This window comes from Coenobita brevimanus, chromosome 97, assembly GCF_032717465.1.
Source record: "Coenobita brevimanus isolate Jiangsu-jjx chromosome 97, ASM3271746v2, whole genome shotgun sequence".
NCBI lineage: Eukaryota > Metazoa > Arthropoda > Malacostraca > Decapoda > Coenobitidae > Coenobita > Coenobita brevimanus.
This window is the reverse complement of record NC_137050.1, coordinates 29,065,282-29,090,678: the sequence shown is the minus strand read 5'-3', so window position 1 is coordinate 29,090,678 and position 25,397 is coordinate 29,065,282. Positions and strand designations below refer to the sequence as shown.

Here is a 25,397-nt window from a genome sequence, read left to right as displayed (position 1 = left end):
CCATTAATACTCTGGTAACAACGGATGAAACTGATACAAACGATGACTATGCGGCAACCTGTAACAATGCACGTGAGGAAACTGTGCTGAAGGTCAAGTGATGTTGCTGAAAACAGGGAACTGACAAACCAACCAGTGGATGAAGAACACTCCAAACAGATGTGTCGGCAGAGGAATGGCAAACTATTTCACATGAGAACTTGCTTACTTCTCTCACATTTTGTTCCCAGTTCAGCCTACTCTTACATCCCGTAAAACATACAAATATACTGATGGATGCAGAATGAGATGAAGGTATGATACTGAGGATTAAGTAGCTCTTTATCCATACAATGAATGATGGGATAAATAATACTACCATAAGCCTTTTACAGACTTGGCAAAAATGAAATGAAGATTAGATGGCAATGCTTATCACATTCGTACACATACTATGCTAGGGTAACTTTTCTGATGAACAGGCTCATTTGATATGGTACTTGGACATTGGGACACGTATGACATGGGATGATGACAAAGTCTTACCCTCATCATTCTCACAGGAATCTGCACATGCTCCAAAGGCAGTTTTCATCCTAGTCTCCCTTCTTCTCACAGTCTGAGTGCTTGGCTGTATTCTTGTCAGCTTAGGAGACCATCTAGTACCTCTTCCTTACCTATCTATTTCTGCATATGGCACACTTACTTTTTCTAGTACGGTATGTTATTAATGCACCGTATGTCAATGCAAAAGGACATAAATAACATACAATAGAACAGTAAATTGCAATAGGCAAAATTTGTTGCCCAGGAAAAGATGCTATTTAAAAAAAAAAAGAATGTGGGTGCTTCTCCTGACATAGCTATCTTACTGCAGTCGGTACTGAAGATCACGATGGTTGGAGGTCGACATAAACCCAAGTGTAGAGGCGACGAAGCTGGATGTCTAAAACGCGGTACTTGACACTGACTAGGCCATCTGATTTGAACCTTTTCTTCCCATCATGCAAGAACTGGTATCTGCAAACAGATGATGATAAATGATGTGATTAAGCAGTAAATCTAATATCAGTAGCAGGAAGATTATGCAATCCAGTTACCTTCTTAATCTCCAGATACACGTAATAAATGATGATTGACATTTCAGTACTATATACTGGTTTTTCAATCACCATAAGATTCTACTCAGTTGAAAGAAGCAAATCATTCCAACAGATATAATAATGATATTTTGGTTATTGCTTTAAAACTGAATTCACCTACAAACAATCTTCAATACCTAGGAGGTTAAATCAAAACTCATGCCCCAGGAACATTTCACCTGAGCTGGAGTGGGATGTCATGTCATCACTGCTGTTGAATATAAATATAATGGTGGTGATATGAGAAAAGGTAAAACTCAAGTTATGGAAATGGGTTGGGATGACGATTAACCCCTTCAATCTGGGCGTATATTTCTCATTTTATTCTTGTTCCTGGGGTTTCTGGCAGGGTTAAGTGTCCCCCAGATTTCCCTATCCAAAATCACTTAATCATGGCAGTCATTTCAGAGAGCTTTGAAGGCCCAATACCTGCCCAGGACCCCAACCAAATGGGCAGACTCGTGTGGAATGTGAGAGATGTGAATGAGGAAAGCAAGAGGGTGGAAGTGGTGAATGTGTTCAAGAGTGCAAGATATGCTGTGATGGCACTGTGTGAAATGAAGATGAAAGGGTGCGAAGTGGAGTGGGAGGGTGTGAAATGTGTAAGATCGGGAATGAATGGGAGAGGAAGATGTAAGGAAGGAGTTGCCTTGTTGATGAATGAGGTGTGGCAGAGTGGAATGAGAGACTACAAATGTGTCAGCTTGAGGTGTATGTATGTCAAGTTCAAGTTTGAGAGGGTGAAAGTGGCAGCGATTGTAGCATATGCACCATGTGAGGACAGGAGTGAGAGAGAGAAAGACAGGTTTTGGGATGAGCTGGGTGAAGTAGTGGGAGAAATGCCCAGGAGCTAGAAAGTGATAGTGATGGGGAATATGAACGGAAGAGTAAGCACTGGTCCAGAGGATGACCTAATGGGTTGTTATGGAGTACCAGGAGAAATGATAATGGGAATCAACTAAAGGATATGTGTCAGGAGAGGAGGTTGTGCATTTGTAATTCGTATTTCAAACACAAAGATGCACATAAATATACATGGTATAGAGGAAATGGGGATTGTGTTGAAAAAGCCTGATTGATTACGTGCTTGTAGAGAGGTCGATGATGGGAATGGTTGCTGATACGAGAGCTATGAGAGGATGATGGACGATGTGGAGGTCTGTCAGATCATATGATTGTGGTATGCAAGATCAAGCTGAGAGAAATGAGGTGGATCAAGAGAGAGAAGAGCAATCAGGGTGAAAGACTGAAAGTTCAGAAGCTGAGGATCAAAGAAGTGGCAGATGATTACAGGACCAAAGCAGAGGACGAGTTACTTTCACTGAACTGGAATGAATTGGAACTGGACAGCCTGTGGAATGCATATGGGGACTGCTTAGTTAGGAATGCTAAAGAGGTGTGAGGTGTGGCAAGAGTATCAACAAAAAAGATAGATACGGCATGGTGGGATGAGGAGGTTAAGAAAGCGGTGGAGGAAAAGAGGAAGTGGCTAAAATGTTTACAGAATAGGGGTTCAGTTGAAATAAGAACTGAGTATATCGAGAGCAAGAAGCACGTAAAGAGACTAGTGAAGAGGAAAAAGGAGGAGGTAAATGATGATCTAGGAAGAAAAATGAATGCAAACTATGAAAATAGGAAGTTATTCTGGAAAGAGGTGCGGAAATGTAGAAGTGAAAGCGGAAAGAAATGTGATAGTGTGAAGGATGCAGGTGGTAGGTTACTAACCCATGGAGATGAAGTAAGGACCAGATGGAAAGAATATTTTGAAAGCCTGATGAATGGGAATAGAGAAAGCAGAGTGGCTGTAAACATGACTGGTTTTGGGGGTGTGCAGAGAAGGAATGCAGTGCCAGGAGATGTGACACTCGCACAGGTGAAGAGCACTGTGAAATGGCTGAAAAATGGGAAAGCAGCTGGGGTTGATGAGGTGTATGCAGAGATGCTTAAGTGCAGTGGAAAGAGTGGAATGAAGTGCTTGTTGGAGATATGTAAGAAGGCATGGATGAGTGAAACTGTGCTTGAAGAGTGGAAAAAGGCTGTGATTGTACCCCCGTACAAAAACAAAGGTGAGCGAAGTGAGTGCAAGAATTATCGTGGCATAAGTTTGTTGAGTGTGGTAGGGAAGGTATATGGAAGAATTATTATAGAGAGTGCACGAGAGATATCAGAAGTCCTAGTGAGTGATGAACAGGGCTTTAGGAGTGGCAGAGGATGTGTGGATCAAGTATTTGCAGTGAGACAGATAGCAGAGAAGGCTTGTGAGAAGAACCATAAGGTGTTTATGGTATTCATGGATATGGAAAAAGCATATGACAAAGTAGACAGAGGGGGATTGTGGAAAGTCTTGTGCATGTATGGTGTAGATGGTAAGTTGCTAGGTGCTGTCAAGAATTTTTATGATGGTAAAGAAGCATGTGTAAGGGTTAATGGGCATCTAAATGAATGGTTCACAATCGGTGTGGGAGTGCGACAACGTTGTGTGATGTCCCCATGGTTGTTCAATATATATATAGATGGGGTGATGAGAGAAGTGAAAACACGAGTAATGAAGAGAGGGATGGCGTTGGTAATGAATGGTGATGGGTGGAATATCTCAACTTTGTTGTATGCTGATGATGCAGTACTGCTTGCAAGTACCGGACAGGAATTTGGTAGGCTAGTGCAGTTTTGTTGATGTCTGTGAGCATCGTGCCTTAAGAGTAAATGTAGAGAAGAGTAAAGTGATGGTTATTGAGAGAGAAGGTGACTCCCAGTGTGATGTCACAGTGAATGAAGAGAGACTGGAATTGGTGAGAGAGTTCAAATAACGGTACAGTGATAGAAAAGAGAGGAAAATGTGCAAAAGAAGTTGAAAGCAGAGTGACACAAGGAAGAAGAGTAGCTGGTGCAATGAAGGCCTTGATAAGAGAGGCTTGAGTGTTGGAGCTGCACGAGGCTTACATGAGGGAATGTAAGTGCCAACTCTAACTTATGGGTGTGAGACTATGGTGTGGCATGAAAATGAAAAGTCAAGAGTAAGAGCAGTGGAGATGGAACTGTTGAGGAACGTATGTGAAGTACAGAGGGTGGATAGGATACGAAATAGTGTGATTCGTGATAGGTGTGGAATGAGGAAGTCGGCCACCAGAATTGAAGAGTGTCCTGAGATGGTATGGTCATGGAAAGAATGGATAACAACAGAGTGGTGAAAAAGGTTTACCTGAGGGAATTTGAAGGAAGGAGGAGACGAGGTAGGCCAAGGAGAAGGTGGAGAGATATGGTGGATGAGTGAAGAGGAAGAGAGGTTTGGAAGTCAGTGAGGCTAGGGAACTGGCAAGAGATCGAGCTGGCTGGATGAATGTTGTGAGGAGAAATGCATAATCAGGGACTCTGGCACCCCGTGTGAGCATGGCAGTGTCTGGATTGACTCAACTGGATACGTTTGTGTGATGCTGCAGAATGTGGTGAATGTTTTTTGGCGTATCCGGTAGAGCCAGGATTCCGGGGGCTTGAATGATGAGTGAATGGAAGTGTGGCCTATTTGGATTGGGCAAGTTTGTGCTGTCTGGACACTGCTACTCCTCATCCTGCCCTTGGGTGGGAAAGGAGGTCCGGATGATGATGATGATGATTTATTCAACTTACAAAGAACCTCAAGTAATGAAGGGGTTACTAAAAAAGGCTATAACTTGCCCCATGAGTTCAAAAAGTATCTCCTGAAATAGAATATCATTAGGCAAGACACTGGACTGAAGGGATTAGTGGTGGAGGTGCAGTATCTCAAACCTTATGATTTAACAGCCTCTTCAAATTTAGTTCCTGTAAAGCTAAATATCTACACCATACCTAGATACTGTAAGCTGTCTTTATCTTCTAATCACTCCAAAAGAAAATCACATTATTGTTAGTTAAACACATCAACCAGGCACTTAGACAATCTTCCCACTCGTTATAGTGCCTTCATCAATGACAGAACATGTGCAGCCTGCACCTGACTTTTTCCCTGACCAATGTACCTATGGCACCACATCAACCCCTCCTGCCTTGCTTCATTTTAGTGTGTTTTGTTATATTACACCGTGAACAATGCCCATCAACCTCCAGGCTGTTCAGTTTCTATCAGTTATCCGTGTGGATGTCCTCTGCCCTCCATAGCATTACTGCAGTTTCAGAAGAGTATGCTATGATGGGTGGTTATTCCTTTTTTTCCTTCTATTTTCATCATATTCTCTTCTCTTCCCCCTTGTTTCACCTCTCCTTCCCTTCCCCTCTTTAGCTTGGTTAGTTAAGGTGCATTTTTTGTTTTTGTTTTTTTTCTTTTTTTGTGGGGTCATGCAGTGCTTCCAGGCACTACTTAACTTTGCTGCCTGAGCACTCTTACAGTATTTCTGAACATTAATTATGCTTCTTATGAGACAATGGATGTGCACTGCAGTCACGAATACAATACTGTATAATTACTTTGGTCTGCATGCACAGGTACAGTTGTGGACATATCAAACAGAAACACCCCGTCCACCAGCGAGTTGCGGACATATCAATCAGAAACACCCCGTCCACCAGCGAGGTGGTGTAATGCTCTCGGCATCTGGTAACACTGACAGGTATGGAACTTCACCAGGTTTAGTTCGGTCACTAGGACATACTGAACGCGATGATCATCGCCGCTGTCCATAGTTATCGGTGGTAATATAATACATTAGCAATATTCCACCAGAAAATATACTGATAATAGCATGTCATGATTATGCTAAATTTCTTAAAATTATTGCACACAATACACCCTCTACATAACAACTGTTATTATGAATGACAAGAATTTCATGAGTGGTTTAGTTCCGAGTCATGAACCATGCAACTGTTAACAGTTCATCATATGTCACCTTTATCAGCTTCCCCACAACAATCAATGAACAGAGAATTATTGTGACACCCATCCTCCCTACCGTGAGCCTGACATTGGTAGACCTCTGAACTCGAATCAATCACCACATACAGGAGGTGGCAGGGTGAGAGTGGGGAACCTGGGAGACAGGAGGAGGGAAGTGGGTGAGGTTGGGGGCAATAGTGGTTGAACTGGGGGCTAGACGAGAGGGCTGATGGGGTAGGGGACTATGGACTTCAGTAGACGACAGAAGCTACAGTGGGAGGGATTGATTTCAAGGTGATGACCAGGCCAAATCATTGTTTCATGGAGAATATGGAATTTTACTGTCAGACCAGGAAATGTTATGTTGATGTTGCCACGTGTTGTAATTGACTTTCATGGTTTGTAACAATTCATGACACACTTTCCAGTGGGTGGCTCAGTATCCCTGTAAGTATGGTGACTATTTGTTAATTGGCAAATATATGATCGTCCCTACTGTTTGTTAGATGTTACAGCTGTTGTCAAAGTGACTGATAATTACTCTTGTAGCATATTGCATAGTATCATCATGAATGACGACTGATATCGCAAACATAGTAGGGATAGGCCTCTAGATTTTTACTTTATCACCAATAAATATGAACAGTCTGACAGTAATGATGGTCCCTATGGTTTTCATTTATATCTGTATGGCACGGACGTAAAATAATGGTTGATTTACTTAACCCGTGTTTATGTTACCGGTTTCTGTATGCCGTGTTTGACTGTTGATTTTGACATTGCCAGTGGTTATTACTTATATTTAAGTTCATATTGAGCAACTGTTGTATGCACCAAGCATTGCTTCACAAATCCTCAGGCCAATAATGGTGGAACAAGGTTGTAATATCTGCAGTTACCCAGTCTGTGCATGTGCATATTACAGTAACCCCTCCAATATCCGGATCAATAGAGCCATAGGCAGGTCCGGATAGTGGTCCTGTCCGGATATTGGGCCCCAGCTTATGGACTAGTACTTACGGACCCTAACTCTGAAAAACACCTATACAACTCCCTCTGGACATGCATAGCACCTATTTAAGACCCAAATCACACCAATAAGGGACATAAAAGACTGAAATAAATGCAAAAGAACCATAAAATGAGGTTTTAGAGGTGAGTTTATACAATATTAAACATTCTGGGCACTTACAAGTCCCTTGGTCTTGGACTGGTTTGAACCGCCAGTTTGCAGTCCACAGTTAATCCTCTGCACTCTAAATTCTAATTTCTTAACACTGCACAACACTGTAAATTCCTGTGTGTTCTAGTGGCAAGGTATTGCAGTTTATTCACTGTTTATTCACAAAAAACAAGCACCTGTGGCTTGCACTGTTATGAGTATCTGCTCTCCATCGAAGTTAAGCTGTGACTGTTGATGTTGGTGGGGTAACAGAGTTGCCAGATCGCAACAGCCACATTACCAATCTCCTCAACTTTCATTGTCAAATATAACTTTTCATTACCAAATTCGTAAAGCTAGCATATATTCTTCACTAATTATATATACAAGTGGAAATACATGTAATCACTCTCCTTATAACTAACACCATGTTGATTATTTTCACACTATGTAGGGTAGCAGATTAATCAGAGAGAGCAAACAATCCACCATCTCCATCCTGTGTATCCTCATACATGTGAAAAATCCATTTGGTAATGCATTATTCTAATGCATTACCAAACGAATTTTTCATTACCAAATTGGCCCACACTTGGTAATGAAAAATACCAAATGGCAACCTGACAGGGGAGGGGGGAGGGGGAGGAAGGAAGGGGTGAAGGGACCATGGTGTAACAGCTGTTTGGCGCCAGGCAGGAATTTCAAATTATGGGAGGGAAAAAAGTCAGATTTTTTTCGAATTTTTTGCAGTTTTTGGCCCATTTTGGGAATATTGGATCCCAGGAGGATTATGTCCGGTTAGTGGGGATGTTCGGATATTGGGCGTTCGGATATTAGAGGGATTACTGTACATCAACAATGCCAGTAGTTACAGAAATCGCTTGTATTAAATGTAAACACACTTTATCTGCAGTGTGGTTTGTTATGCTAAACAACAGAGTAGCATTCACACTGTATGAAACTGAAAAGATAAAGATAAATATGAGGACAAGTGTCCACTTCCCTGTTCACGGAGAGCAACTACTGAGCCAAACATCTCAGCTGTGGCCAAACATGGAGCTGTTGCCCTGGCTGAGTAACAATATGCAATCCATTAAAGAAAACAGGTGATCCACTGTCGTTGATGCACGTGATCCGCTGTTCATGGTGTACTTGTCATTACAGCCGTCTCCCCTCCCCATCATACCCATGTCTGAGTGCACGCAGTTGTTGGGAAGAGGGAGGGGCAGACAGTGAAGTGGATACTGAGCTGATGAATCAGACTGCTTATGTTACACGTCCTTCATACCACAAATTACTTTATCAGTGTAGGGTTTACAGTAATCTAACATAAAGATCATGTGATACAGCTGATAAGGCAACTCTCTACCCACCTACTAGCCCACCCCACTATAGCCACATATGTTCTGGGACCTAGTCCATCCCCCACTAGTAAATCACGTTTTCTTTTACATCGTTGCCATACAAAATTAACGAGATCCATAGGCACGAAACACTTCTGTTGTCTATTATTTATTGTGGCAAGAGAAAATTCCTCGCTCCCCCTCTTCTGCTTTCGGTATCACAGTCTGGCCATTGGGTAAATGTAGTGATGTTTGTCGAAAGTCACACTTAAGAAACCCGTGTGTTTCATGTGAATAAAATACGAATTTATATGGTGCGAAATTAATATATCACCATATTCAAAAGAAATTTTCAGCATACTGTCAGGTGGGACATTGTTTATATACCACCAGTAACAACGCACAGCGGCAATGATCACCGCATTCGGTTCGTCCTAGCGACCGAACGAAACCTTGTGTCTGGTGAAGTTCCATACCTGTCAGTGTTACCACATGCAGAGAGCATAACTCTACCTCGCTGGTGAACGGGGTGTTTCTGTTTGATATGTCCACAACTGTACCTTCACATCAGTCACACTTTCAATGCCAACCCATTGTCCATTTGAACTGAGTCACCTGGGTTTCATCAGACCAAGTAATATTGTGCAAACCTCAGAAGGGCGTTCTGGAGATGACCTTCAGAGAGAAACCTTGACCCCCAGGCTCTTTCTAAAAAGAGAGATAAACACTGCTTTTTACTCATCTCCTCCCTACCAAACGACTTTGGACCAATCTTTGGATGGAACAGCTTTTGGAGCTCTGACACTCAGCTGCGGTTCATCCCTATGCACAAGACAAGACTGACTTCACTATGCTAACTCCTGAAGGCTTTGTAATTGAAAATAAATACGAGTCCTTTCATCCTAAACCTTGGCATAACCCAGCTCTTTTTTCCAGGTTGTCCAGCACTAATTATGCCCAATTCAATCAGTTGGATCGTTATTAACAGGAACCAGTCAACTCCAGATGCTGTCCTCTGGATATGGCCAGATTCCAAGTACTGTAATCTTGGATCCTGCTTAGGAACATAGGGCTCATGATGTTTATTTGGCACCTTCTTTATATTTTATTTCTCAGTCCTCTGGGGAAAGGCTATTTGATAAAGGCTTTTGGGCCCCAACCAATACAAGGTCTGTCCAAAATGCTGAACTTATTAAACTGCGTACCACCTAGCCAGCTTAACATAATCACGACAGGAGCACTGTGCAGTGGCAACTTTGAGCTTTAGTCTAACATTGTCACATCACTTAGTCACTGAGGAGCACATGCTCGAGTGAATATCTGTTTAGTGCACTTGGCAATTTGTTGAAAGTTGAACAATGAAGAATCTTGAAGAGCAACATGTTTATGTGAAATCCTGTTTCAAAACTGGGAGAAACTTTTACAGAGACTTTTCAAACGTTGCAACAGATTTATGGGCAGTATTGAGCCATACGCTGAGTAACAAATGGTTCCAGTGGTTCATATCAGAAAGGATATCCACTGAAGACTATCCCAAATTTGGATGGCCTTCCGTGACAAGAGATGACAATCACTTTGAGAAAGTGCATGCTGTGATCCATTGAAATCATCACTGTCCGTGAAGTTACCGAAGAAGCTGGCATCTGTATAAGTTCAAGCCACATGATTTTAACCCAAAAAACGAAGATGCATCATGTTGCCACAAAAATTTAGCCACGTTTGCTGACAGATGAACAAAAAGAGAACTGTCTCACACTCAGTCAGGAGCTGTTTGATTGTTTGAAAGCTGAAAAATGTCATAACAGATGATGAAACATGGGTGTACAACTATGATATTGAAACAAAAAGGGAGTCATAGCAGTGGGTTGGAACTCTGTCATCATGACCGAAAAAAGCATGTCAGAGTCGTCCAAATGTGAAGGTTGTGTTGACTATCTTTTTTTGGCTGGATGGGTATTGTTCATCACGAGTTTGTTCTACGTAGTCAGTCAATTTAGAGTTTAACTTGGATGTACTGAAACGTCTGAGGGACGCAGTGTGACAGAAGAGGCCTGAGAGGTGGACAAATAAAACTTGGATGCTACAGTGTGACAATGCACCTGCTCACAATTTGCTCCTTATCCATGACTTTTTGATGAAGCATGAGACAACACTCATCCTCCAGCTGCCCTGCTTGCCAGATTTGGCCTGTGCAGACTACTTTTTCATCCTCAAAGTTGAAATCCACCCTAAGGGTGCCAATTTCAGACAACAGAAGATATAGAAGAAAGTTTGCCAAGTGCACTAAACACACATTCACTCAAGCGTGTGTATCTCGATGCCTAAGTGACATGAGGTGATGCAGCTCGTGTTGGACTAAAGCTTAAAGTTGCCACAATGCAGAATTCCTGTTGCAATCACTCAATGCTGGCTAGTTGGTATGCTCTTTAAAAAGTCTGGTTTCTTTTTGGATTAACATCATATTTTGTCATATCCAAAGCCCAGTGACAATAAATTCCCATATCACACCAAAATCCTTTTGCTTTTCCTAGGATTGTTGAGGATTCCTGCAGTCAATATGCAAGGTGTTCCTTATAATCCTCACAATTATTATTATTATTATTATTAGCTTTATTCCACATGGCTATAACCATCAGTTTTTGTTTAACCTATATTGGGAATATTTCCCCCAATGAGATGTCCTGCATAAAAGTGGTAAATCTATGCCTCTAAGATACAACTCATATGTTACAAGCAGAGGATTTAACCACAAAATGATGGTTCCAAATGGTTTTTAAACCCATGAACTAGCACTGTTGTTGGTTGATGATCCCTTATAAATACAGTACACCCTCGATACACTGAACCCTCTTTTAAGAGGAGCCTGTGGAGTCATGTGGAGAGACAGGCTGACGAATGAGGATATAAAGGAGCGTTGTGGTGTGGATGTGATAGGAAGCGTTATGAGGAACACACTGAGGTGGTTTGGCCATGTGGAGAGGATGGAGGGTGAAAGACTGACGAAGAGAGTGTATGCGAGTGAGGTGGAGGGGGGAAGAGGGAGGGGGAGGCCGAGGATGAGATGAAGGGATGGGGTGGAGAGGTATATGAGAGAGGGGGGTGTGAGTTGGGAGCAGGGCAGTGAAATGGCGGAGGACAGGGCGACTTGGAGGCGATTTGTTTGTGGCCACCCCAAACGGGATTGAGGCGTCTGGCAATAGATAGATAGATAGATAGATCTTTACACACTGGTTCAGGGTTCTGTGAATGTCTGAGGGGTACAGTAACAGAAAAGAGATGTCAGTTTTTGATGGAAGTGGATAATAAAATGTCTCAGGGAAGAAAGATGGCTAATGCTATCAAGGCCTTGATACAAAACAAGAAGTCTGAGTATGGAGGCTGCAGCACAGTTTCATGAATGGATGTTAGCATCCACAGGAAAGTACTGTATGGGAATGAGACTCTGGTATGGGATGAGTGTGAAAACGGGAGAGTAAAAGCATTAGCAACTGTGACTTTTGAGACACTGTGGAGTGTTGAGTTGATGAGTTAAGAAACACTGTGATCAACAAACGATGCGGAGTTTAAAAGCCTGACAGTAATAGGAGATGGCAGTGTACATGATGATACTTGCAATGATAAAAAATAATGATAATGACAACAATGATGATGATGATGATGATGATGACATAGTTAAAGGGGGGGAAGAGTAGGCATCATACAGAACGGATTAGACATACATTATGTAACCACAAGGAACATGAAAATAACAATGAACAATGACACTTGTTTTAACAACTAAGAAAAATAGAAAACTTGAAAATCAAACCTTCTGGGATTAGGTTCATCTTTTTTGTGAGAAAGCATAGTGTAACGGCCTATGTTTGCAGGGTAGCGAGAGATGAAAAATCCATGGAACTTGATGCGGTTGGACATATCATCATCCTCACCACCCCAACCCCAGAACTTGTTGCTGAAGCCATTTACTGCACGGAACTGGTCCACGGTCATGGCACTCACCCCACCAAAGATATCGTTGTATGGCAGTCTGTAAAGAAAAAAAAAAAAGTTTGATGTATGTGCAAATCTGGGTGTCATCCAGCAGGACAATAATCCCACCAAAGATATCACGGTATGACAGTCTGTTCAAGAAAGGTCATATAAAAGCAAGACTGTAGATGTCATATATTAGTATAAAAGTTTACTAACTTGGTTAGATTAACCCTTGCTAAGCTGCGGGCCTCATATAAGGCATAATGAAAGTCTGGATGGGCCAAGCTGCAGACTCATACATGGCACAATGAATGCATGGGCCAAGCCACAAGCCTAATGTGTGCTACAATTTACATTCATTATAAAACTCAGGGGAGGTAAACGACCTAACAAAGAATCAGCCTGGTGGGGGTTTGAGATTGACATCTAGCATACACTACAGCGCAGTACAGGTACAGACTAGGAACCTACACATGCAGGCACTGTGAGCCCTGGGTGGAGCAGCTGAAGCATCCACATGGAAGCCAAACCTCTTCATATTTCCCAGCACCACACCATGGGAAGGACCCCTGGTCCAATCTTGGCAAGACACTGTTTACCACATGGTGGAGCCAGATTCCTACATGGTGTATGCACTGTATTGTACAGTACCTACAGGAGGGCCTCACGGAAGCAGGTGCTTACCTCAGTTGATGGCTCTACTTGGCCAGACAGACCAAGCATAAATAACAACAACTATAGTACATACCAAAACATTATCATAATCCTTCCCAGCCAAAGAATGGGTAAAGTAGGGTCCAATGAGCAAAAAGAAAAACCTGACAGAGGAAGAATTATCCAAAGGCTGCCAACTTAATATGGCAAATTCTCATTCACTCACCAAACATTCAAGCTCCCAGAATCCTGATTCCACTTCGCAGGGATAAAAACCCGCACTTCTGCATTTTGCATCACTTATCAGCTAGAGTTAGTTTAACAACTATCACATCACTGTGAAAAAAACAGGTATAGGAACCTTGTCATACACACATACATAAAAAATTCAACCAGCTTGATTCACAGTCGGTTCCCTAGCCTCACCTCACTTCATACCGTACCTTGCTTCCTCCCACACATCGATCCACCTCCTTGGCCTACCATACCTCCTCCCACCTTTTAAGCCAACGCTGATCTTAAACCACTTACTTAGATGTTCAACTAGGATTAGATCTGCTAAACTTTCATAACCAAGATATGGACAGAATTCTTCAGTTTCTCAGCCTGATAGGAACTTTCACTATGACATGATTTACTAACCACTAGCCGGCCGGATATGGTGACTGTGGGCCAAGGAAGGTTGAAGGCCTCCTTAAACATTGGTAGCTCATAGAACAGTACTTTTCTAATTAACATATTTAAAACTTTCCCTTATAAATAATGTACTTGCATGAAATTGAGGTCTATTAAAACAATTATGCTGTGAGTGATTGGTTTCCCGTGAGAGTGGGGCTGCGACAGGGATGTGTGATGTTGCCTTGGTTGTTTAATATTTACATGGATGGTGTCGTAAGGGAGGTGAATGCAAGAGTTTTAGGTGGTCTGAGTCTGGCAAATGTTGATGGAGGAGAGTGGAATCTGAAGCAGCTGCTGTTTGCAGATGATACCGCACTGGTGACTGATTCAGAGGAGAGATTGAGACAGTTGGTAGAGGAGTTTGGAAGGGTGTGTGAAAGGAGGAAATTGAAAGTAAATGAGAATAAGAGTAGAGTGATGAAGTGTACGAGGTTGATAGATGGTAGGGGGATGAATATAGTTTTGAATGGTGAGTTGCTTGAGGAGGTAGATTGTTTTAAATATCTAGGGTCACATGTTGCTGTGGATGGAAGAATAGATGCAGAAGTTAAGTTTAGAATAAATGAAGTAGGAAAGGTGCTGGGAGGAATGAAAAAAGTGTTTAAATGTCGTTCGCATAGAATGGATGTAAAGAGAAGGCTGTATGAGGGTGTTGTGGTACCGACTGCATTATATGGGGCTGAAACATGGAATATGGATGTAGCAGAGAGGAAAAGTTTGAATGTAATGGAGATGAGATGTCTGAGGAGTATGTGTGGAGTGACGCATATGGATCGAGTGCGAAATGACGAAGTGCGAAGGAGAACTGGAGTTGTTCGGGAGATGGCTGGTAGAGTTGAGCAGAGGGTGTTGCAATGATTTGGGCATATGGAGAGAATGGATAATGAGCGATTGGTGAAAAAGATAACTAGATCTGATGTGAGAGGTGTAAGGCTGAGAGGAAGACCACGAATAGGATGGATGGACAGTGTGAAGAGAGCGCTGGATGCGAGAGGGATGTCTGTTGAGCAAGGAAGAGTGGTTGTGCGTGACAGAAATAAATGGAGGGAAATTGTGAATGAATAAGTGATGACGCAGCCCTGAGGGGATATTCTCCCGCATTTGGTCTGATCAGCTAGTCAGGTCAGGTGCGGGTAAGGGGATGGGTCTCTTATGATGTGGCAGGGGTAAACCAGTTCTGCTGTTGGACCCTGCTGCGGATGTCACTGATTGCATTGCGCAGTTGACCCTTGTGCGGTGTGGTGCAGTGAGGATCTGTCCGTTCTCCCCTTTAGGGCTAAGATGCGAATGAATGTGTTTGAATGGATGAGTAAATGGAGAGTGAGTCGTCCTGTCTCGGCTACCTCCCTTTCCTTGGGGGAAGCAGCCTAGGTATATAGATAGATAGATAGATAGAGTTATAAGAAGGAACAATGAATTTTTTTTAAGTCAGCAGACAACTTGCAGGTGTTGGTTTGGTTGCTCTCCATGACTGTGCTGCGTGTTGTGGATGTGCATAAAGTGGTGATGAGAATCTTCTGTGACATCAGTTGTTTCAGTAAAACTGAGGAAGAGACCCTCATTCATTTTAGTTATTAAAATCAACTAATGTATACATTAGTTTAGTGCATACTTAATCAGTTCATACTAATTTAGTGCATACTTAAATACCAACAAATTCTCACTGAACACTAACTCCTGCAGTAATTGGGATGGTGTAAAAGAAAACATCAGTACTGTACTTATTTTCCACTTGTACCTAGATATCCATTGTAGTAGGAGGTGGCAACTGTCATCAACTTACCTGATATAGAGATGTCTACTTCTTCCTTTATCATTCTCTTTATGTGTCTGTCCTCCTCTCTTCCTATTTCTTCTATCCTTCCTGCCACTTTTTACTCTTCTTCCATTTCAGGTGGCTCTACACTGATTGACAAACTTGAATGGTTGCTTGTAACCCACCAAACCATTACAAAGCTGGAAGGTAACCAAATACCCAACTAATGGGGGGAGTAATGCCTACTGTTGTGCTCCTGTTAACTGGCTGGAGAGACAGAGATGCAGCATCCATCATTTTCGTCGTTTTCGTTTTTAAAGGCTTCAACATGCTTGCATGTGTCGGCCTTGGTCACCCAATGGCAGCTCTTCATGCTGATCATTCTCTAGCAGCCTCCCTAATCAGTCAATTATCCCTGAGGTTACACTCAATAACATCTACATCTACCTCTCCTCATCACAATACCAATACACTCCAGTCCCATCCTACCTCTTAACTCATCAGTCATAAACTTAGCACCCCCAGGCCCCGCACTCAAGGAAGCACTGCACATCCACCTAATCAGTGTCATTTCTGTATGTCTAAGCCTGTGAATATCCTCTTCCTTTACTGCCCAGGTCTCACTACCATACAGTATTACACTCCTAACACATGCTGCATACACTGATCATTTAGGACAGAGGGAGAGCCCTCTCAGTGTCAGGAGAGGCAACAGCTCTCTGAACTTTTTCCAACCACTCCTCACTCTAGCCACAGAGCTCCAGTCCCAGCTCCAGCACATAACGTCTCCCTAGTGACAAAACTCTTCCACACACTCGAAAGACTCATCAGCAAGATTAATCCTTTCACCCCTGACAATCTCCACATGCTCTCACAGACACATTGCACACATGAAGTCAGCATTATCTCCCACCAGTCTACCTCCAGTACCACTACATCTCCTGTGCACCCACTTTGCATGAAATTAAACTGCTTCTCACACCCTTGTGGCAAATCACACATGGCCACTCTCCCTCTTTGACAGTACTGCCACCAGCCCTAGATACCATCACCTTTGCTTTATCTGCATTTACTCTCAAGCCCTTGTGTCCCACACCATCTCTCCACATCCTAACTCTTTCCTCTGCCTCCCTTTCATTCTCTGCAATCAACAAATCATCGGCACATAACATCTCCCACGGGAGTCCATTTCTGAAATCACGTGAGAGGGCTTCAAGTACACCCACAAGCAAAAGTTTGTCAACAGTCCCTGCCAGGCACATATTTCCAAACACAGACTATAAAGGATGCAGAGCTCATCCACCAGAGTCAGGGAGAAGGGAGGAGGGAGAGAGGGAAGTGACAGGACATGGGACGGAGAGAGCCTGTGGTGATGGCAGGTGCCACATACTGTATCGGGTGTTTTAGTATTATTATTATTATTATTTTTATAATTTAAGGGATAAGTATAAGAAAGAAGGACGAAATCCAGCGTTGGCCTTTAGAAAACAGCTGACATCTTTTATACTTTTTTCTGGCTAATTTTATACAATTTTTCTTGTTGGATGGAAGCAGCAGTGATGTCCAAAGACTAAAGGTTTGATAAAGTCTAGCAACCCATAAACAACTGTTTGAATTTGATCCTGACGATCAAAGAGGCCACAAGAAAATTCCCATTGTCGAAAGCTTAAGGAAGTAAAAAATTAACTTAATCATGTCAGGTAATGTGAAGGTAGACTGCGAAGTAGAAGGACGTAAACTAAGAGGCACTGTGTGTGTGTGTGTGTGTGTGTGTGTGTGTGTGTGTGTGTGTGTGTGTGTGTGTGTGTGTGTGTGTGTGTGTGTGTGTGTGTGTGTGTGTGTGTGTGTGTGTGTGTGTGTGTGTGTGTGTGTGTGTGTGTGTGAGAGAGAGAGAGAGAGAGAGAGAGAGAGAGAGAGAGAGAGAGAGAGAGAGAGAGAGAGAGAGACAGAGACAGACAGACAGACAGACAGACCTAAGAGGCACAGGGTGTGTGTGTGTGTGTGAGAGAGAGATAGAGAGAGAGACAGACAGACAGACAGAGAGAGAGACAGACAGAACAAGAGTTAGCGAAACATGTAATGGGCGATGCCTAGCTTGGCGGTAAGCATCTGCGAATCATATAATTGCATACTTTAGAAATGAAAGAAGCTGATAAATACACTTATGATAATAACTTTACAAGGTATTAAATATAATAATCCTAATTATTTTGCTGATTTGTGGTAGGTGGGGGCGCTCACCATCCACTCATTCGATGTAGTGCTGCTCGCAGGTGTCTGCCCTTTCCTCCCCTCCATTCTTCTTTCCTTCCATCCTCTTCTGTCCTTCTTTCCTTCATTCTTTCCTCGTCCTTCTGCCAACGGGTGACTTTACATTCCCTCTTCTGTCTTTCTTTCCTTCATTCTTTCCTGTTCGTTCTGCCTGTGAGTGACTCTACACTAAGTGACACACGAAATGGTTTCTTGTAAACCAGGAAACCATTTACTATGCTGGGTGGTAACCATATAACCAAATTCTGGCAACTGGTGGTTTAGTGGGTAATTGCATCACTCCAATCGGTTTGAGCTGGTAAAGGTTTAAATCCATGGGGTGGTTGGGGTGTACTGCTCACGTAATGCCACTCAGGGATGAATAAGGCTGGTCACTCTCATCTTAAATGTCAGGACCAACTGGCCTAGCCCCAGGCTCCTACACTCCTTAGGGGCAATGTAGGATTGGATGGATGGATGGATTATTTTGCTGACAAAAAGGCAGGGTTAGTGCTGCATTTTTACATTACTGATGTTACACACATACAGTAAAACCTTGATATAACGGACTTCAATTGACCAGAATTCTCTTTTATCAGAATCGAGGAGCTACCAGATGAAATTCCTATATATCGGAAAAAGTATGATAAAGCCAGAAACAGTCCAGACTGCCTGACCACTTCAGCTATGTTCTCCACAATAAGGTAAATAAAAGACATGTTTATCAGTGTACAGTACAGTATTATTATATATATTATCGTTTTCGTTTTTAAAGGCTCCAACATGCTTGCATGTGTCGGCCTTGGTCACCTAATGGCGGCTCTCCATGCTGCACGATCCATTGCAGCCTCCCTGTTCAGTCCCTTAACCCTAAGGTCACACTTAATGACCTCGTCCCATGTCTTTCTCGGTCTACCCCTCATAACCCCACCCACAATATTAACACTTCTCACCTTCCTCACCCAACTATCATCCCCCATCCTCTCCACATGTCCAAACCACCTCAATCTACCTCTCCTCATCACAACACCAATACACTCCAGTCCCATCCTACCTCTCAACTCTTCCATTGTAAACCCAGCCCCTCCAGGCCTTGGACGCAGGGACGCACTGCACATCCACCTAATCATTGTCATTTCTGTACGTCTGAGCCGGCGAATGTCTTCCTCCTTCACTGCCCAGGTCTCACTGCCATACAGCATTACACTCTAACACACGCTGCATACAAAGACCCCTTAGCACGTAGGAGAGCCCCCTCAATGTCAGGAGAGGCAAGAGCTCCCTGAACTTCTTCCAACCACTTCTCACCCTAGCCACAGAGCTAGCTCCAGCCCCACCTCCAGCACACAACATGTCTCCTAAATAACAAAACTCTTCCACACACTCAAGAGATTCACCAGCAAGTTCAATTCTTTCACGTCTGACGATCTCCACCTGCTCACCTCGGCACGCCGTACACATAAAATCAGCATTATCTCGCAGTCTACCTCTGATACCACTACATCTCTTATGCACCCATTTATCACACACACCGCACAAGATGGAATTACTTCCCACGCCCTTGTGGCAAACTGCACATGGCCACTCTCCCTCGTCTTTGACAGTACCGCCACCAACCCTAGATATCATCACTTTTGTTTTATCTGCATTTACCCTTAAACCCTTTTGCCCCATACCATCTCTCCACTTCCTAAACCTTTCCTCCGCCTCCCTTTCATTCTCTGCAATCAACACCAAATCATCAGCATACAACAACTCCCACGGGAGTCCGTTTCTAAAGTCACGTGAAAGGGCTTCAAGTACCATGATAAACAACATGGGACTCAAGACTGACCCCTGATGCACACCAACATTCACGGAAAACTCATCACTCAAATCTCCATTCACTCTCACCTGGGTGTGAGCACCCACATACATGGCCATAACCACCCTAACCAGCCACTCCTCCAAGCCAAGCTTTCTCATTGCCCACTTCACCACCTCTCTAGGGACTCTGTCAAAGGCCTTTTCCAAATCAACAAAAACAAAATAAAGATCCCTTCTCCTACCAATATATATTTTTCCTGAAGCTGTCGAACAATGAATATGGCATCAGTGGTCCCCCTACCTGGCATAAACCCAAACTGCATCTCATCAATATTCACTCTTTCTCTAATCATACCTTCTAAAACTCTCTCCATTACCTTCATTATCTGATCTAAAAGCTTTATACCTCTATAATTCCCTCTTTCCAGGGCATCACCCTTCCCTTTATACACATTTACAATTACACTCTTCAGCCAATCATCTGGGACAACACACTCATAAATAATCCTATTTATCAGGTCAGTGACTAAACTCACCCCTATATCGCCTGAGGCCTTCAACATTTCGGCAGTCAACCCAGACACACCTGCTGCCTTCCCCACCCTCATCCTGCCTATTGCCTCACTCACAGTAGCAGTATCAATCAAAGGCCAAGGGCCAGACACTGGATCTGCTGGCTCCAAACCTTCCCTGTCCCAGTCAAACTCCTCATTCAACAACCGGTTATAATGCTCTCTCCATGCATCTTTAATATCCTCACTGTTCACCACTACCCTTCCTTCATCATTCTTCACACACTGCTCACCTATGATATCCCGATTATCCCTCTTCACCTGACCTGCCACCCTAAATATATTTTTCCTTTCCCCATGATTGAGGTTATCAAGTAATTGTCTCTGTGACTCAGACTTTGCCCTGTATACCTCTCTCCTAGCCCTACGCTTGGCAGCCAAATATTCCTCTTTGCTACCACCCTTCTTCCATTCCCGGAAAAGCCTTTTCTCCTTAATTGCAGCTTCTACACCCTCATCCCACCACCAAGTTACTTTATGTCTTGGTGGTCCTCTTGTCCAGCCGCATGTTACATTAGTAACTCTCAAGAAATTGTTCTTGAGGGCTCTGTACTGTTCATTAACGCCTCTGTCTACAGCTCCCTGTTCAGCCACCACTCTCCTCAACTCGCTATAGAAGGCATCCCTTACTACTTGGTTTTTCAGCTTCCATATTTTCCTCCTAGGTACATAAGTCCTCTTTTTCATCATTTGTTCTTTAAGCACCATATCACAAATCAATAGTTTGTGCTGCTGCACACACTCCTCACTTCCTATAACTTTAACATCCCTCACTAACCTCCTATCGGCCCTCCTAACCAGAAAATAATCTATCTGACTGCTATTTCCCCCAGACTCAAACGTAATTAACCTACTGTCTCTTTTCCTAAAATATGTGTTGCACACAATCATGTCCGTTGCCTCCCCAAACTCGAGTATCCTTTCCCCATCTGCATTCCTTAGACCATATGCACATCCCCCATGCACTCCTTCATAACCTTGGGCTGCTTCACCTACATGACCATTTAAGTCCCCTCCCAAAATCACTATCTCATCATCCCGCATACCACCCACTACACGTATTAAATCATCCCAAAATCTATCTTTCTCTGATTCATCCAATCCTGCCTGTGGAGCATATGCCGATATAATCACAGCTATCTTTCTTCCCAACAGAATTTTCACAACCAATATCCTATCGCTAACTCTCAAAACATTCATAACATATTCCACCCATTTCTCCGCAACCATCACACCAACACCTCCATATCCGTCTGTCCTCCCCTGCCAAAACAACTTATAGCAACAGTCCCTCCCAACAATCTTCCTGGCTGATCCACCCCTGTACCGGACTTCCTGCAAACACGCCACGTCCACCCACCTCCTACTGAATGCCTCAACGACTTCCCTGCTCTTCCTCAAACTTCCCACATTCCATGAACCCACCCTCATCCCCATGGGTGATTTACTGTCCTCAGGCTTGCTTTGAAACCTTTTTTGTTTTGTCATCTTCAGTATTAATAAATGGGGACAGACACAGCACAGGTCCCACTCACCGCACAATCCCATGTCCAGGCAATGGATCTGGGACCCCTAGCCCACCAGCTTACCAGTGGCTGTGGTAGTGGCCTCGGGGCACCCTGCCAGGACAGCTGCAGGGACACCCTCCAAGCGCGTCTTGGCACTGCAACTATCCCGCCATTATACACCCACTGATAGGGCAGCCTCCTGGGACGCTACTCCCAGGTTCGGGCCCCTCTCTATTGGGCGGAAGCGGCAGCCTGGGAACCGCAATGCCCTGTACCCTCTAGCACAGGCCCGAGCCCCATCTCGCCCTGGACCCATGATCTATGCCGGCGGAACCCCCGCCACGCCTCCCCCCAGAAGTCCGCCACTAGGTAGCGGGGGCAAAGTTTTCTGGCCGCATGCCCTTGCTGGCGCCAACCCCTGTAACGTAGTGGGATACGTTGTGTGAAATGTAAAGTGCATGTGGTGTAGTGCATAGATAGTTAGAGAAAATGTTTGGGAGAATATGCTGGTCTACTCTCCATGTTACTGTCACACTGAAAAGGTCAGCAAAGGGGGATGGTTAGATAGCTAGTGAAACAGGAGCTCCAGCTCTCCCTATCACCAGCATTCCCATTCCCCTCGGGAGTACTACCCTGTTCGGCCCGTGCTACGGCCTCCTCCTACATTATACCATTTGATTAATGCAGTGAAGTTATAACACTGTACAGTACAGCAATGGTAGTCAAAACAGTTTAAAAACTGTTCGTGTGATCCGGCCTAAAGTCTGATATATCGGAAAAAGTCCAGGTTAGCAGAGGGAAGTCCAGATGTCGCATTTATCAGAATTTTGCATTTTTCAGAATGCCTTGGGCCCCAATTAGTCCGTTATGGTGTGGTCTTACTGTACAGGTATTTACCATCTATGTTCAACCAATGCCGTTGCCATGCTGCAAGGTGATCAACAAGTCCCCTTCAATAAGAGTGGCAATAATACAGAATGTCTACCAACAACAAAATAATTCTACCACATTTCGCCCTCCAATGTCTGAAGTCCATCCACTCACTTGATGTAGTGCTGCTTTGGGTGTCTGCCCTTTCCTCTTGTCCTTCCTTCCTCTTCTGTCGTTCTTTCCTTCATTCTTTCCACTTCCTTCTGCCTACGGGTGACTTTACATTCCGTCTGGTGTCTTTCTTTCCTTCACTCTTTCCCCTTCCTTCTGCCTATGGGCAACTCTACACTGAACAACAAACCAAATGGTTTCCTGTACACCAGGAAACCATTTACTATGCTGCATGGTAACAGTACTGTATGACCAAATTATGGCACCTAGTGGTTTAGTGAATAATTAAGATGCTCCAGTTGGAATGAGCCTGTGTAAGTTTATATCCGTGGGGTGGTTGGGGTTTATTGTTCATGTAATGCCACTCAGGGATGAGTGAGGCTGGTCACTCATCTTAAATGTCAAAAACAACTTGCCTAACCCCGGGCTCCTCCATTCCTCATGGGGCAACATACGATTGGATGATGGATGCACGGATGGTAATTACAGTATATGACTCCCAGATACTTACCACCAAACTAGGATTGCCCTTTATGTGTTTCATTCGCTAACTTCTTGTTCTCTCTCTCTCTTCCCCTCCTTGCCTCTTAGTTTACGTCCTTCTACCTCACAGTCTACCTTTACATTACCTGACACGATTAAATTAATTTTTTACTTCCTCAAGCTTTAGACGATGGGAATTTTCTTGTGGCCTCTTTCATCGTCAGGATCAAATTCAAACAGTTGTTTATGGGTTGTTAAACTTTATCAAACCTTTAGTCTTTGGACATCGCTGTTGCTTCCATCAAACAAGAAAAATCGTCTAAAATTAGGCAGAAAAAATATAAAAGATGTCAGCTGTTTTCTAAGGGCCAATGCTGGATTACGTCCTTCTTTCTTATCCTTATCCCATACAAAATAATAATCATAATAATAATAATAGTAATAATAAATATTAAAATACTCAGTATGTGGCATCTGCCATCACCACAGGCTCTCTCCGTCCTATGCCTTGTCACCTCTCTCCCCCCCTCTCCGCCGCCTCCCTTCTTTCTTACTCTGGTGGACGAGCGCAGTGCCCTCTATAGGCTATGTTTGGAAACATATGCCTGGCAGGGACTATTGGTGAACTTTTGTTTGTGGGTGTACCATGATAAACATGAGGCTCAAGACTGACCCCTGATCCACACCAATATTTGCAGAAAACTCATCACTCAAATCCCCATTTACTTTTAACTGGGTGTGTGCACCCACATACATTGCCATACCACTCTAACCAGCAGAACACAGTCACATTCCAAACCTCACCATAAACAACACTCCCCTACCACACATACACACACACAAAATCCTTGATGTAACATACTATGCATCAATGTCATTTAAACAACACATCACAAACATTAAAGATACAATAACACCAAGACTCAATGCCTTGAGGTCACTTGTCCATACAACACTTGGACACAACAAAGAATCACCACCACTGTATACAAACAATATATACATTCAGTGATGAATTATGCAAGTCCTGCTTGGGCTCCTAACCTCACTAAAACACACTAAAACACTCTACAGACCATACAGAACAAGGCCCTAAAAATAATCACAGGCTGTACAGCTACTACACCCACAGCCCATCTACTTCAAGAAACCAAAGTCCTCAAAGTCAAGGATCATCTAGACATGAAAGGCACCCAGATTCTTGCTGCAGCCTCCACAAACCCACAACATCCACTACACTACATGGCAGCACATCCACACACACCAAGGAACACCCAGCACATGATATCACACACAAATACTGTCATCTCTACCCCCTTGCCTGCCTCAGACCAGCTTCTAGAAGCATATCCATATTCAGATCACTCACCGCTCCATTCAGTCACTTAAAAACAACACACGGCTGCATGCACAGCCTCCCAATATCCACCCTTCTGAATTCTATCTCCCTCGTGAGGACAGGGTCCACCCGGCAAGGCTAAGATGTGAGCATCGTCCAGCCCTCTTAAGTTATCAGAAGAGGCTTGATGACTCCATTGCTGATGCCTGCCCAGGATGCAACACAGCACCCCATACCATTAAGCACATTATGGAAGACTGCATTGCACACAATCACTTACGCCAACAATGCAACATACACTCCTTGAGAGCTCTGTGGGAAAACCCGGTCTTGGCCGTGGCCTTCCTTAGGGACTCGGGGCTGTTCGGCCAGACTGCCTAGGGAACAACTACTACCATTACTACTACACCCTAACCTGCCACTCCTCGATCTCAAGCTTTCTCATTGCTCACTTCACCACTTCCCTAGGGACTCTGCCAAAGGCCTTCTCCACTCGAACAAAAACAAAGTACAGATCCCATTTTTTTCCTATATATTTTTCCTGAAGCTGTCGAACAATAAATATGGCATCAGTGGTCACTTTGCCTGGTATAAATGTAAACTGCATTTCATCAACATTCACTCTTTCTCTAATTAAACCTTCTAGGACTCTCTCCATTACATTCATTAACTGGTCCAAAAGCTTTATGCCTCTATAATTTCTTCTTTCCAGGGCATCACCCTTCCCCTTTTACACATTTACAATCACACTCTTAAGCCAATCATCTGGGACAACACACTAATATGTAATTGTAATTATCTAGTCAATAACTAACCCCACTCCTTTATCTCCTGAAGCCTTCAGCATTTCAGTAGTCAACCCA

General features: G+C 43.5%; 1 protein-coding gene across 1 annotated transcript in view; it reads right to left on the bottom strand.

Annotated features, from left to right (window-relative positions):
- Nucleotides 1-846: 846 nt before the first annotated feature.
- The window catches only part of LOC145413637 (uncharacterized), a 109,661-nt gene continuing 85,110 nt past the window's right edge, over nucleotides 847-25,397 (bottom strand). The window contains exons 7-8 of the mRNA XM_080283298.1: nucleotides 12,284-12,502; nucleotides 847-999 (exon numbers count right to left, since the gene is read on the bottom strand). Coding sequence (XP_080139424.1) covers nucleotides 870-999; nucleotides 12,284-12,502 — 349 coding nt within the window. The 3' untranslated portion in view covers nucleotides 847-869. The remainder of the gene's footprint in view (nucleotides 1,000-12,283; nucleotides 12,503-25,397) is intronic.